This window comes from Nymphaea colorata, chromosome 10, assembly GCF_008831285.2.
Source record: "Nymphaea colorata isolate Beijing-Zhang1983 chromosome 10, ASM883128v2, whole genome shotgun sequence".
In the NCBI taxonomy this organism is placed as follows: domain Eukaryota; kingdom Viridiplantae; phylum Streptophyta; class Magnoliopsida; order Nymphaeales; family Nymphaeaceae; genus Nymphaea; species Nymphaea colorata.
Genome location: NC_045147.1, coordinates 16071007 through 16083298, shown reverse-complemented (window position 1 = coordinate 16083298; position 12292 = coordinate 16071007). Strand labels below are relative to the sequence as shown.

General features: G+C 39.0%; 1 protein-coding gene across 1 annotated transcript; it reads left to right on the top strand.

The window, feature by feature from the left end:
• The first annotated feature begins 561 nt into the window (after nucleotides 1-561).
• LOC116262515 (putative 1-phosphatidylinositol-3-phosphate 5-kinase FAB1C) lies at nucleotides 562-11621 on the top strand. The gene is made up of 11 exons (XM_031641963.2): nucleotides 562-2549; nucleotides 2751-3572; nucleotides 3663-3816; nucleotides 3911-4255; nucleotides 6156-6932; nucleotides 7684-8015; nucleotides 8112-8238; nucleotides 8331-8501; nucleotides 9124-10674; nucleotides 10764-11030; nucleotides 11114-11621. The coding sequence occupies exons 1-11, from the start codon at nucleotides 1960-1962 to the stop codon at nucleotides 11363-11365; spliced, it is 5388 nt and encodes a 1795-aa protein (XP_031497823.1). The 5' UTR covers nucleotides 562-1959; the 3' UTR covers nucleotides 11366-11621.
• Nucleotides 11622-12292: the final 671 nt, after the last annotated feature.

Below are 12292 nucleotides of genomic sequence, written 5' to 3'. Positions count from 1 at the left end.
TCCTTGCATCTGCGATTCTCTGATCAATGCATGAGAATCTAAACTTGATGTACTTGTCCTTAAGACATTTGAGCACATGCGAAGCAACCGAATAATATGCTTTCCTGAACGCAGAGCCAACCTCGACTTCTTTGCCTCAAAATCTCCCATTCCAAGGCTTTTATGGATCATTTCAGACCCTTTGGCGGCACTCTATGTCAGAAAATGCACGGACTTTCATCCATGTGACGTGACGCAATTCATGAGAACTCTCCCGTGAACCTGGTGATGTTCATAAATCATGGCATCTACGGTCACCCTTTGTCTAGTAAATAGAGTACGTCACTATAGCCTGAGCAAGGCCCACTTCTTGAATGTTTCAGACTCGATCCTAATTAGCTTTCTTGTTGAAAGTTTGGTGCCATGAAATTTAAATGTTGAAGTCCAGACGATCTGCAAATTGAAAAGCTTTAAGTTAAGCCACCATTTAGTTAGGTCAGAAACCCTGCCAAACGGGGCCCATGGAGGGCCATGTCTGAGATTCCTGGTGGTAAATCCGGCAATTCGTTCCAGGAGGCAGCTTAGAGGCGTATATCATCCGACCAGTTCCTTGCCCTTTCGGCACGTCGCTAGCACTGGATCTGCTGCCCATCCCTTACGCATACTCTATCTTCACTGTTCCGCCTCCTTTTTTATGCTTTTTGCTGAACTGCTGCAAGCAGCCGAAGGCGGACCGCCACCACCTTTCTTCTCACCTTTCAATGAAATAAAATAATGGATGCCCAGAAAAAGAATGAACCGAGAAGAGGAAGAAAAGTGAGAGAGGCGAGAAGACGCAGAGAGCAGTTTTTTGCTTTCGCCGCGTAATTTTGTGGACTTTGTTGTTGTTGGCATTTCCTTGTTATGAGAGTGAGTATGGTGGTGTGGATGGGATTCGCCACGAGAGGAGATTCTCAGAGAAGAAGAAGGAGAAGAGAAAAGGGTCTCTGTGTTGCCTTGTTCATGCTTTTGCTCTTGGTGCTGCTCCTTGTTGTCACAATCATTTAGAGGTTCGCTGGTGTTGTCGATTCTCCGTTGTGTCAGCTTAGTCTTTCAGGTGTCTGTTCGTGTGGAAGCGTTTCCTGACGATTTTAGTCCTTCTGAAAACTGGGTCTTTGTTCCTTTGTCTCCATTTGTTTCAATCTTTCGTTTTATGTATAACCTGCCCGTTTTCGAGGGAATTTTATTGAATTGGGAGATGGGTACTTCGTTTTCTTTTTCTTTTTTCTGACTGTGGAGCCCGTAAGGGATGTCGTTCTTCTTGGTAAGTAGGGGTTTCTAGGTTTCACGGGTCACCTGAGGGTAGAGGAGTTGTTCTAATGGTTTCTCGACGAATCAGGGATCGGCTAGGTCGCGTTTTTCATGAAGTTTACCTTTTCTTCGTCCTTGGGATTTTTTATTCCCTTTCTTTGCTCGTCTAATGTAAATAGTTTAAGGAATCGCTGTGGATGCTGATTATTCTCCATTGGGATTTGTTTTGAATTTCTCAAGGAGGTCGATCATATTCAGACGTTTTTAGGAAATTACGATACTAAAGAATTCAGTTGTTAGGAAATCTTGGTTGTATGTTTAGTTTGTATACTGAATGATGAAAGCGAATGCGATCATCTTTTTGACGTGATTCCGACAGGTCTATCGTTCGTTTTTAGTTCGTTGAAAGGAGGCAATTATTGTGACCCATTTCTTAGACAGAGAAAAATTGTCTTGTTCTTGTTAGATCGGAAGTCATTCCCTTTTAGTTTGATCTGTACAATTTTCTTCCTCTTTTGCCTTAGGAGACCTTTAGAGTTTCTTTGTTTCTCCTCTTCAGAGGGATCCAACCTGAAACCCTTCATTTTTCTGGGGCAAGGTCGGGTCTTGTTTGTTTTTCATATACCTTTTTCACTTTATAGTACTAAGGAAAGGAGCGGCTTGCAGTATTATGGTCGAGGGGTAGTTTATATGTATATGGAAATATTGGATAGCTCTCTTCTGCATCTGACTGAGAAATTGAGAGCGTGGATAGATTGGAGGGGTGATGTATGTGAGGCTTCTGGGGATACTTGCACTTGGGATGAGAACTGCAGTATGTGCTATGAGTGCAATTCAACCTTTAATCCATTTCATCAAGGACCTCGATGCGGAAACTGTGGCAGGCCATTTTGTGTGAGATGCGTACAAGGTGACACTGTCTATGTGAAGCAGAACTCTAAGAGCAGAGCTGCTTTGTGTATACTTTGCTTTAACCTGGCTGGGTTGGAAATGCCAGGGCAGCAGTCTGAGAATCACCGCCTTGTGGATCGTGTTGGGAGCTCTGTACAACCTTCTTTATCATTCAAAACTGATTCAGCAGATAGCATAAACATGGATGGTTGTTCGAGAGTGCACCCTGACTGTGGTGGAGATTGTCTCCATGAGCCACCTTCTGAACCAGATCATGCTAATTATCTTGGCCGTTTTCTAAAAGGTCAAAGTTGTTCCTTCAATAAATTTGCAGATGACAACATTCCATCCCCTCTAGATCCCCCTTCACCTGTTTCACTTTATACCAGGTACGCTTTTCCTCCATCCAAGTTTTAGTTGTCCATGTACTCCTTTCATGTCATCATATTTTAGTGGTTAGTTGTTCACGCTCATGCAAAATTTCATGGTTTAAGCCGACATCCAAAATCACCATTAACCAGGAGTCTTCACCTTGAATTTTTTCCATTCTTTTGGGTAATATCTTGATGATTATGGCTTCATGTTTGTAGAGATGATGGTTCTGAAACATGCTATTTTATGGATGCTGATGATATTGGGAATAAGTATCCAACGCCAACATGTCAATATTCTCAGGATGTTTATGATGTAGATGCCAGTAGCAATTACACAAGAAGTGAACTGTACAGCTTCAGGTCCAGCACTTCGAGTCCTTTTGACAGTCCGACCGTAATGAACATAAGTCCTGAGAGGGCTGATTCACCCATGCTCGATGAGCAACAGCCTATGTCTCTGGATTATGCACTGCTGTTTCAAGAAAAGGTGCAGATGTTAAGAAGCCCTAAGATATATGCTGAGGGTGTGGACACTATTGATCATGACACTGATGAATTATCTATATATCAAAAGCATAGCCAAACAGCTGGTTTGAAGTTGGATTTTGAGAATGATGGTACTTTTTGGTTGCCTCCACCACCAGAGGACGAGGATGATGAAGTAGAAAATAATATTTTCAAATCTGATAATGATGAAGAAGAAGATGATGATGATATTGGTGATCCTAACTTGAAGTTCTCGTTTACTAGCCTTGGCGATGATGTCAAAAGAAACCGAGATAAGTCAAATGAGGTGCATAAGGAACCTCTAAGAGCTGTTGTTCATGGTCATTTCAGGGCTCTTGTCTCGCAGCTGCTGAAGGGTGAAGGCATTACTGTAGGAAATGACAGGGCAGAAGACTGTTGGCTGGAGATAGTTAGTTCATTGGCATGGCAAGCTGCAAATTTTGTGAGACCTGATACAAGCGGTGGTGGCAGTATGGATCCTGTTGATTATGTAAAGGTTAAGTGTATAGCATGTGGACATCGGAGTGACAGGTATGCATTTGGATGTTGTTGCATGTTCCTTCTGTTCTTAATTCTTGTCTTTAGGGTCTTGTAATGAAATAGAAACCTTGTGTTCAACAGTGCATTGATTAAGGGAGTTGTTTGTACAAAAAATGTGAAGCACAAGCGGATGACTTCGCAATACAAAACTCCCAGACTGCTTTTGTTGGGAGGAGCACTTGAGTATCAAAGGCTTCCAAATCAGCTAGCATCAATTGGCACTTTGCTTGATCAGGTTATATTTCAACTATGATACCCTTTTAGGTGACCTTTTTAAGGGGATTCTGTTGTTCTGCATGTTCTGAGATCTTATCCTCTTCTTTGGTCAGGAGATGGATCATATCAAGATGGCAGTTTCAAAGATAGAGGCTCATCATCCAAATGTTCTGCTGGTAGAGAAAAGTGTATCATCTTATGCCCAAGAATATCTCTTAGCCAAGGAAATATCCTTGGTGTTGAATGTTAAGCGACCGCTTCTGGATCGCATTGCTAGGTGTACAGGTGCTCAAATTGTTCCTTCTGTTGATAAGATTTTCTCACCAAGGCTGGGGCAGTGTGAGGTTTTTCGGCTTGAAAGAGTTGTTGAGGAGTGTCGATCTAATGACAGCACTAACAAGAAATCAGTCAAGACGTTGATGTTCTTTGAAGGTTGTCCAAGGCGTTTAGGCTGCACGGTAATATTGTGCTCATTTTTATTGTGATGCTAGACATAATACCGAAATGCCAATCTATTTTGACATCCAAGCAAATACCGATAGCTTGAAAAAACTCATGTTGACAACCTATCCTCATGCCTTGTTGCAGCACTTACGGGTGTAAAAATATAAGTTTTCATATAACTCAGAATACCTTTGACATAAAATCTATGAGAAAATTGCCTGCAGCTATAGGACGTGGTACGTAGAATGATTGCACATGGAGATTTGATATCACAGTACATGTATCCATCAACTATTCTGTTCACTTTTATAAACTGTTAGATGGCTTTACTGTTGATCAATGATCAGTTAGTAGAAATTGCATGTTAGAGATACTGTTGATGCCGCAATGTGCTCTTTAAAGAGGTAAAAACTAATTACTCGGATGCATGTATTGGGGTGTGTGTGTGTGTGTGTGTATATATATATATATATATATATATATATAGATTACTACTTCATCCATGACATTCGTAGCTGCTCTATGTTTCTTCCTTCACTTGCTGCAATGGAGAAAATTTGCAACCAAAAGAGGGTGGAGTGAGTAGTTACTAGTTAGGTAGTGCCTTTTCTGCAGTAATTAGGTTATATATATATATATATATATATATATATATTCATACATACATACATACATATGAGAGACAGAGCGGTTGAAGGGGTATAGCATAGAGACTACAGAGGAAGGTGAATAAAACATAAACAATAATAAAGGCTTAGAAGCCAAAGACAGTTACATGTGTTAGCCACGAGTTCAACTGTGCCACTTGTGCATTATTACATGCATTGTCTTACAAGTGTAGATGTAAATTTGTAATTATGAGGATATGCCTGATAAAACAGTGATTGTGAATTTAAAACATGGTCACAAATATCCGTGTTTTTTTCCATGAAAAGCAGAAAATGGAAAATAAAGGGAAACAAAAAAAAAGTAAATTTGCAATATTAAAAAAAATATTAAAATGAAATACTATGGTTTTCGTGCTTTTTATTGCATTTTTTTCCATTTAAAAAAAATGATTTTTATATTTTAATGTTTTGAGCTTTCTTTTGGCATATTCTTAAATATTTTAAATGATGATCAATGTTTTTTTATTCATATTTCCTATATTTTTTTTGAATTCCTCAAATTTTACTGAGAAAATTTCTCTCAATCAATACCTGGAAGAATTTCAATGCAGAAACCTGAGAAAAATATTTGTGGCAATTTTTTTTATTGGTTATCTTCAGCAAGGGTGGAGCAATCCATTCAATCTGGCATAATAAGATTTCTGAATGCAAACCATTTCAGAGATGTATATAAGAAAATGAAAAAGCAGGCGATTTGTGTATTTTATGTGGTACATATATGCATAATCAGCTATTTGAAAGAAAAAGGGAAATATATGATCAAACAACAAATGCTAAGGAAAAAAATTTCTTGTTCAAATCACTGACCATTCTCCTCTGTTTTTGCAGATGGCCACAAAAGTAGTCTGTAAGATTTTATATTGAAGCTCATAGTTGAAGTTCTCTACCTCGACTCTATTTTAATCCAAAGATCAGTCAAATAACCTAACTGTTTTGCACAGGCATAAATCCAGAAAAGTTGTACCTGAGGTGATCTCCATGGTTATTACTTATTACATGGGCTAGATTACGACAATTTAATAATGCAACAATGTAAACTATAAACCATCAACCACAAATAGATGAATGGATGTCCATTCTTTGTGTTGACTTATTACTTGGTGGTAGTTATGATGAGAGATGCAGTCTGAATTTTTCTCCTTTTGGGCTGTAATTTGCAATATTATTTGCTTTTGTCCTGGCAAGTTGCTGCAGCTCCCTTCAGTCAATATTTTGCTGTTGTTGAACCTCTTTTCATTGTTTGAAGGTTTTACTAAGAGGGGCCCCTCGTGAAGAGCTGAAGAAGGTTAAACATGTCATCCAGTATGCTGTCTTTGCAGCTTATCATTTGTCTCTTGAGACGTCCTTCCTTGCAGATGAGGGTGCAACTTTGCCAAAACTTTCTCTGGAGCTTCCAATTACTTTATCTGAGAAGCCACCCAATTTTGGTAAAATGATTTCAGTGGGTAACTGCGAACACATTGCAGGTGGAACTCAATTTTCCAGTCTGTGCAGCAAGCTTGAATTTCTGACAGAGGAGAGCTCAAGGTCTAGTTTTCATTCAGAAAATGATTATCAGCAGTCACCAAATGCACATGGAGGCCTGAGGTGCCACTCTCCTCAATCTCCTATGACTTCGAAGTCTCCAACTACTAGGGACATAAGTGTGAGTAAATCTCCTAGAGCTGTTGAGGCTTTTATCTCATATGGGAAAACAAGTTCATCTGTTGACATTGAAGAAGTGGATCGTCCAGTTACGACAGACATGTCAGGGAAAATTCAGCTGGATGAAGGAGTACAGGGGCTTCAATACAAGACTGATGGTACCTGTGAAAAAACTATCCTCAGTGGAGTTGAAGGAAAGGAACTCTCCAAAGAATTTTTGTCCACGGTTGATACCCACCAAAGCATATTGGTATTGCTGTCTAGCCGATGTGTACTTAAAGGGACAGTATGTGAACGTTCACAACTCCTACGGATCAAATTTTATGGTAGTTTTGATAAGCCACTTGGAAGGTTCCTCCAGGATGATCTGTTTGATCAGGTTTTAATTTGCTATATTCAAAGTGCTTTAGTTTGAGTTGCTTCTATATGTGATTGCCCAATGTCTGATTTGCTATCATGAAATTTGTTTGCATGATGCTGTTGTTTTTTAACTGTAACTGAAAAACTGTATATATTAGTCTCAATCTTGATTTTTTTAGGGACCTTAATCACAAATATCCTTGATATTCTGAAAATATCATTAACCCATAATATCATTTTCTTCAGCTTTGAAATAAAATTGCAATATTTTCAAAATTATTAACCAATATTCATCATCATTTTTCTCATTTTTTGTGATAAAATTGCAATCTGTTCAAAAAATCCACCAATATTAAATATTTAAACATTTAAACATTTTTGCTTTCTTTTAAAGGTTCATTTTAAATATCAAATTATATTCTGTTTTTTGTTTTCTTTTTAATTTTAAAAAAGTATTTTGAAATTTGATGGATTTTTCTAGGAAAATTAGTAGAAGAGTTCATAATTTCATAGCTTTTTTATTTTTCTTTACATATAAGTTTTATTGTTTGGTTAATTCCTGAGTTCTGAAGAAACAGAATTTTGAAAAGAACTTCTGAGGAAAGCTTGCTGAGTAATTCTCTTAAACAGTACTTGTCACTGTGCTTTTTATTAAATAAATTTCAAATGAAACATCTATTATGAAATATGCGTGTGTTATTCTGCATATTGTAAAAGGGCATGCTAGAAGCTCATCTCCACTTGATTTATTGACTTCATATTTTTATCAGACATACCGCTGTCAATCGTGTAGTGAACCAGCAGAAGCTCATGTTCGTTGCTATAGCCATCAGCAAGGTAGCCTAACCATCTGCGTAAAACGACTTCCTTCATTGAAGCTTCCTGGAGAACGTGAGGGAAAAATATGGATGTGGCATCGATGCCTCAGGTGTGCCGTTAAAGATGGAATTTCACAAGCAACAAAAAGAGTTGTTATGTCAGATGCTGCGTGGGGACTATCTTTTGGTAAGTTTTTGGAGCTTAGTTTCTCCAATCATGCTACTGCAAATCGGGTTGCAAGTTGTGGCCATTCTCTGCAGAGAGACTGCCTACGTTACTATGGGTATGCTGCGTGAACTTTGACTAGCTTGTAGAAATGTGGCTTTGTTGGATCTCCGATTCATGGTTTTGAACTTGTTATGCTTCTTGTTACTAGCAGATCCGGGAACATGATTGCCTTTTTTCGTTATGCTCCTATTGACATTCTGACGGTGTTTTTGCCACCTTCAATGCTGGAATGTAGAAGCAATGTTCAACAAGAATGGATTGGAAAGGAGACCATTGATGTATGATACCAATGCTAATGCTATAGCTCTAGTTTTTGTAGTAGCACAGACCCCTTAGGTTGTTGATGTTGTTTCCCTGTTTTGTTCTTCAGGTTTCTGAAAAGATGAACTTCCTTTATGCTGAGGTGTCTGATGCACTCCAGAAAATGGAACAACACTTTACTGCTTCTGGACCTGGTTGTGAGACCTCAACATCAAATGGCTTCCAAAATTACATGGTAGAGCTCAAGAATTTGGTAAAATTTGAAAAAAGTGAATATGATGTAAGTCACTCTTGTCTCCCACTTGATAGCAAATCAATATTAATTTTAATCTCTCATTCTGGTTGATGGAATGATGTTTGACAAATTAAAAAAGTTCACTACTAAGTATGTCACATGGATATGGGTACGGAGAAACGGGTACTGACATGACAATTTTACAAAATGTGGGTACGGGGGTATGGCAAGATATATATATATATATATATATAATGACAGAAAAAAAATCAAGATGAAAGCAACATTTAAATAAACAAGTGATTTTAAATAAAAACATTACATGTTAATGAACAATAACTCTAAAAAATATAATGAAAATTGAGTTGGAAAAAATTAAATCACCTAAAAGTAAGCAATTTGGATCGGTTTTGGAATAAAAGTACCCAAGTGTGTCCAAGTATCCACTTTGGGTATGGGTATGGAGATACGGGTATGTAGACTTTATTGAAGTACCCATGTGACTTAAGATTCATCATACATCCATATGAGGATTAGCTAAGATCCTGCATTATATCAAATAATCAGTATCCCAGCTTATCTTTTTTATTTTGGTAGGTACTTAAGATGGCATATCTGGCTCAGAAATTCTAAAAATATCTTTATTAACTTGACAAAAACCTAACAGAGTTTGTTGCAAAGTGATGCTGTTCACAACTGGCCACAAGGAGTCCCGGGTGGGGGTATCTTTGAGCTCAGTTACCTCAGGCGGTGTCTTCTAGTTGACTCTTATTTATGGGACCGTCGGCTATGTGTGTTGGATTCTTTGTCCAAGGAAAAGAAATCTCCAATAAAGTTTAAACGAGAGAGTACTGAATGCAAGGATGCCACCAGGTTTTGTTCTGTGACCGAAAAGGACACATCTTCTAGAGAGGATCAGATCATTTCAATATTCAGTGGAAACAGTCCAAGGTGCCATACTTCATTTCCGAGGTCCATGGATGTTCCTGAGTCTCATCTGCCAATAGAGCTGAACAGTCTTAACCTTTGTTCACATGACCCAGTAATGTCAGAGTCCTCAATAAGTGCTGTCGAAGGCTATTCTGTGGAAGATTCACATGACCATTTTACTGATGCATCAGAATCCCTGTGTGCACATGACTCTAATCTCTCTGACAAGATAGATATGGCATGGACGGGCACTGTGGAATTCCTCAGTGCTTTAAACAACCAGATTTCACCTTCAGACACAGTGGGAGTTGGTTCAGTTTTCACAGCAAATCAAAGTGGTAGGATTCCATCCAAGAACATCATGGCTCCTCAAAGGGTTTATTCTTTTGATTCTGTACTGAGGTCTAGAGAGAAGAGTTATAGAAGCCTTTTCCCTCCACATCTATCTTTGGTCAAGTCTTTTCATATATCTCCGGAGTATGAAAAGTTGGTGCAGGAACCAATGCCAAATATACGGAGGTTCTATTTTAGAGATTTTTCTGGAACATCGCAGAGATTTGATTTCATATTGAGTTATACTCCATCTTTTATTTCATCTACATATCGCATGGTAAGTGAAGGCCCAAGATTGCTGCTGCCTACAACTGGTCGCAATGACATAGTTGTAGCTGTTTATGACAATGAGCCTACAAGCATAATTGCATATGCCCTTAGTTCTACGGAGTATGATGCCTTTGTTTCTGATACATCAGTGGGTGTTGAAGGAGACACTCATAAAAGGTTTTCACTGGATGAAAGTAGTATGGCCCATCACTTAGGACACGCTCATCAGATCAGCTATCAGCTAGATTCAGACGAGATGCTGCTTAGAAGCTATGGATCTGACAGTGCTGTTTTATCTTCTGGAAGAAGCCTAATATCTGACTCACCTAAGTCTCCACATTTTAGGATGATGTTTGGTGATGATTCATCATCACCTACTGGCAAGGTCAAATTTACTGTAACATGTTATTTTGCAAGACAGTTTGATGCTCTGCGGAAAAAATGCTGTCCAAGTGAAATAGGTTTTATGCAATCTCTAAGCCGTTGCCGTAGATGGAGTGCTCAGGGTGGGAAAAGCAATGTTTATTTTGCAAGGACACTGGATGAGAGGTTTATTGTGAAGCAGGTCACAAAGACAGAGCTGGAATCGTTTGAGGAGTTTGCACCAGATTACTTCAAGTACCTGTCACATTCACTTAGTTCAGGCAGCCCAACATGCCTGGCAAAGGTTCTTGGAATATATCAGGTAGTCTTTTGTATAAGTTCATTCTTTATGAACTTTATTTTATTGCTTGTTTATTATATCAATTATCATGTCTCACCATGTTTGTCTAGGTTACAACAAAGCATTTGAAGAGTGGAAAAGAAGCTAAGATGGATTTTATGGTGATGGAGAACTTGTTCTTTGGGAGAACAATATCAGGAGTATATGATCTGAAAGGCTCTGCTCGATCTCGTTATAACCCAGATACATCTGGTAGTAATAAAGTTTTGCTAGATCAGAATTTGGTGGAAGTGCTCCGAACCAAGCCGATATTTCTTGGAAGCAAGCCCAAGCGAGTCTTGGAAAGGGCTGTGTGGAACGATACATCTTTCTTGGCGGTAATTTCTTTGTCCATGTTCAAATTCAGTTTGTAGCTTTGTCCTTCTTAGGTATGACATTTTTCTTTTTGGAACTCTTTCAGTCTGTAGATGTCATGGATTACTCTTTGCTGGTTGGAGTTGACGAAGAGAGGAAGGAGCTGGTTTTGGGCATAATTGATTTCATGAGACAATATACGTGGGACAAGCATCTGGAGACATGGGTTAAGGCTGCTAGAATTCTCGGTGGTCCAAAAAATGTTTCTCCCACTGTAATCTCACCCAAACAGTATAAGAAGAGGTTCAGGAAAGCCATGTCTTCCTACTTTCTCATGGTCCCCGAACAGTGGTCCTGATCCAATCTGCAGCTTCCTAGCCAGATTCAGTAATGGGCAGGTTGTCCAAATTTTGACAAAAAATTCATTAAGTCTAGGATATGGCATTCCATTAATGATGCCTGGCGGTTTCCTAATCGGTACCATTCTTCGTATTGGGCTTCTATCCCCCATTTTTTAGCCAAATTATTAAATGTTCTAATCTTTGTTGATTCAATCGCTTGTAAGTGTACATGTTCCACCATTAACAAGTGCCCTTCCTGCTTGTAGCCGCATCCTTCTCTCGTCTTAAACAAAAGTAACCGACTACATAAACTTGTAAAGAATGGTTAAAAGGTGGAAAAGAAAGTGCTCAATTTACCCAAATTCAGCTCCCGTTTTGAACATGGACCGCTGTTAATGGCGTGAGATTGCATTTGGGTTAAGGAACCAGCGAACATATATTTCATATGCAGCTTTCGCTTGCACTGTTTTGTTGTCCTGTAAATCTTCTAGTTGCCGCATTATGTTGCTGCGTTAAGTTCACAACTGAGAAGGGATCTCGCTAGGCGCTAGTACAGAAACTGTTCCATGTGACTTGGTGTCTCTCCTAAGTCTTCAAGGTGTCTCTCCTAAGTCTTCAAGCGGCTCTGATTTTGGGTTCTTTTTGCATGGTGTTGGCAAGTCCTGTAGGTCGGATGTCTTATCCGTCAAGTTGGGCTCTAAATGAGACGAAATGGAGTCAATAGGAATGGTAATATTCTGATTCGCTCGCCACGGTTTTACCAGGCTAGAAATGAAGGTATCAATGAGAACAGAGAAGGCCGTCTTTTCTCTATTAATATTCTGATTCGCGCGCGACAGTTGTATCAGGCTAGGAATGGAGGTTGAGGAGAGCAGATAAAGTTGTCTTCGTTGAGAGTGAACTTGCTTCTCTTTGGACTCTGGTTTTTCTGTTGTCTGGTCTGA

Bases quoted from the DNA above. Each gene is read 5' to 3' on its own strand.
- LOC116262515 (XM_031641963.2), top strand. From the start codon at position 1,960: ATGTATATGGAAATATTGGATAGCTCTCTTCTGCATCTGACTGAGAAA. The intron at 8,016-8,111 runs GTATGCTGCGTG...TGTTACTAGCAG, and splicing joins GACTGCCTACGTTACTATGG to ATCCGGGAACATGATTGCCT. The intron at 8,239-8,330 runs GTATGATACCAA...TTTGTTCTTCAG, and splicing joins TTGGAAAGGAGACCATTGAT to GTTTCTGAAAAGATGAACTT.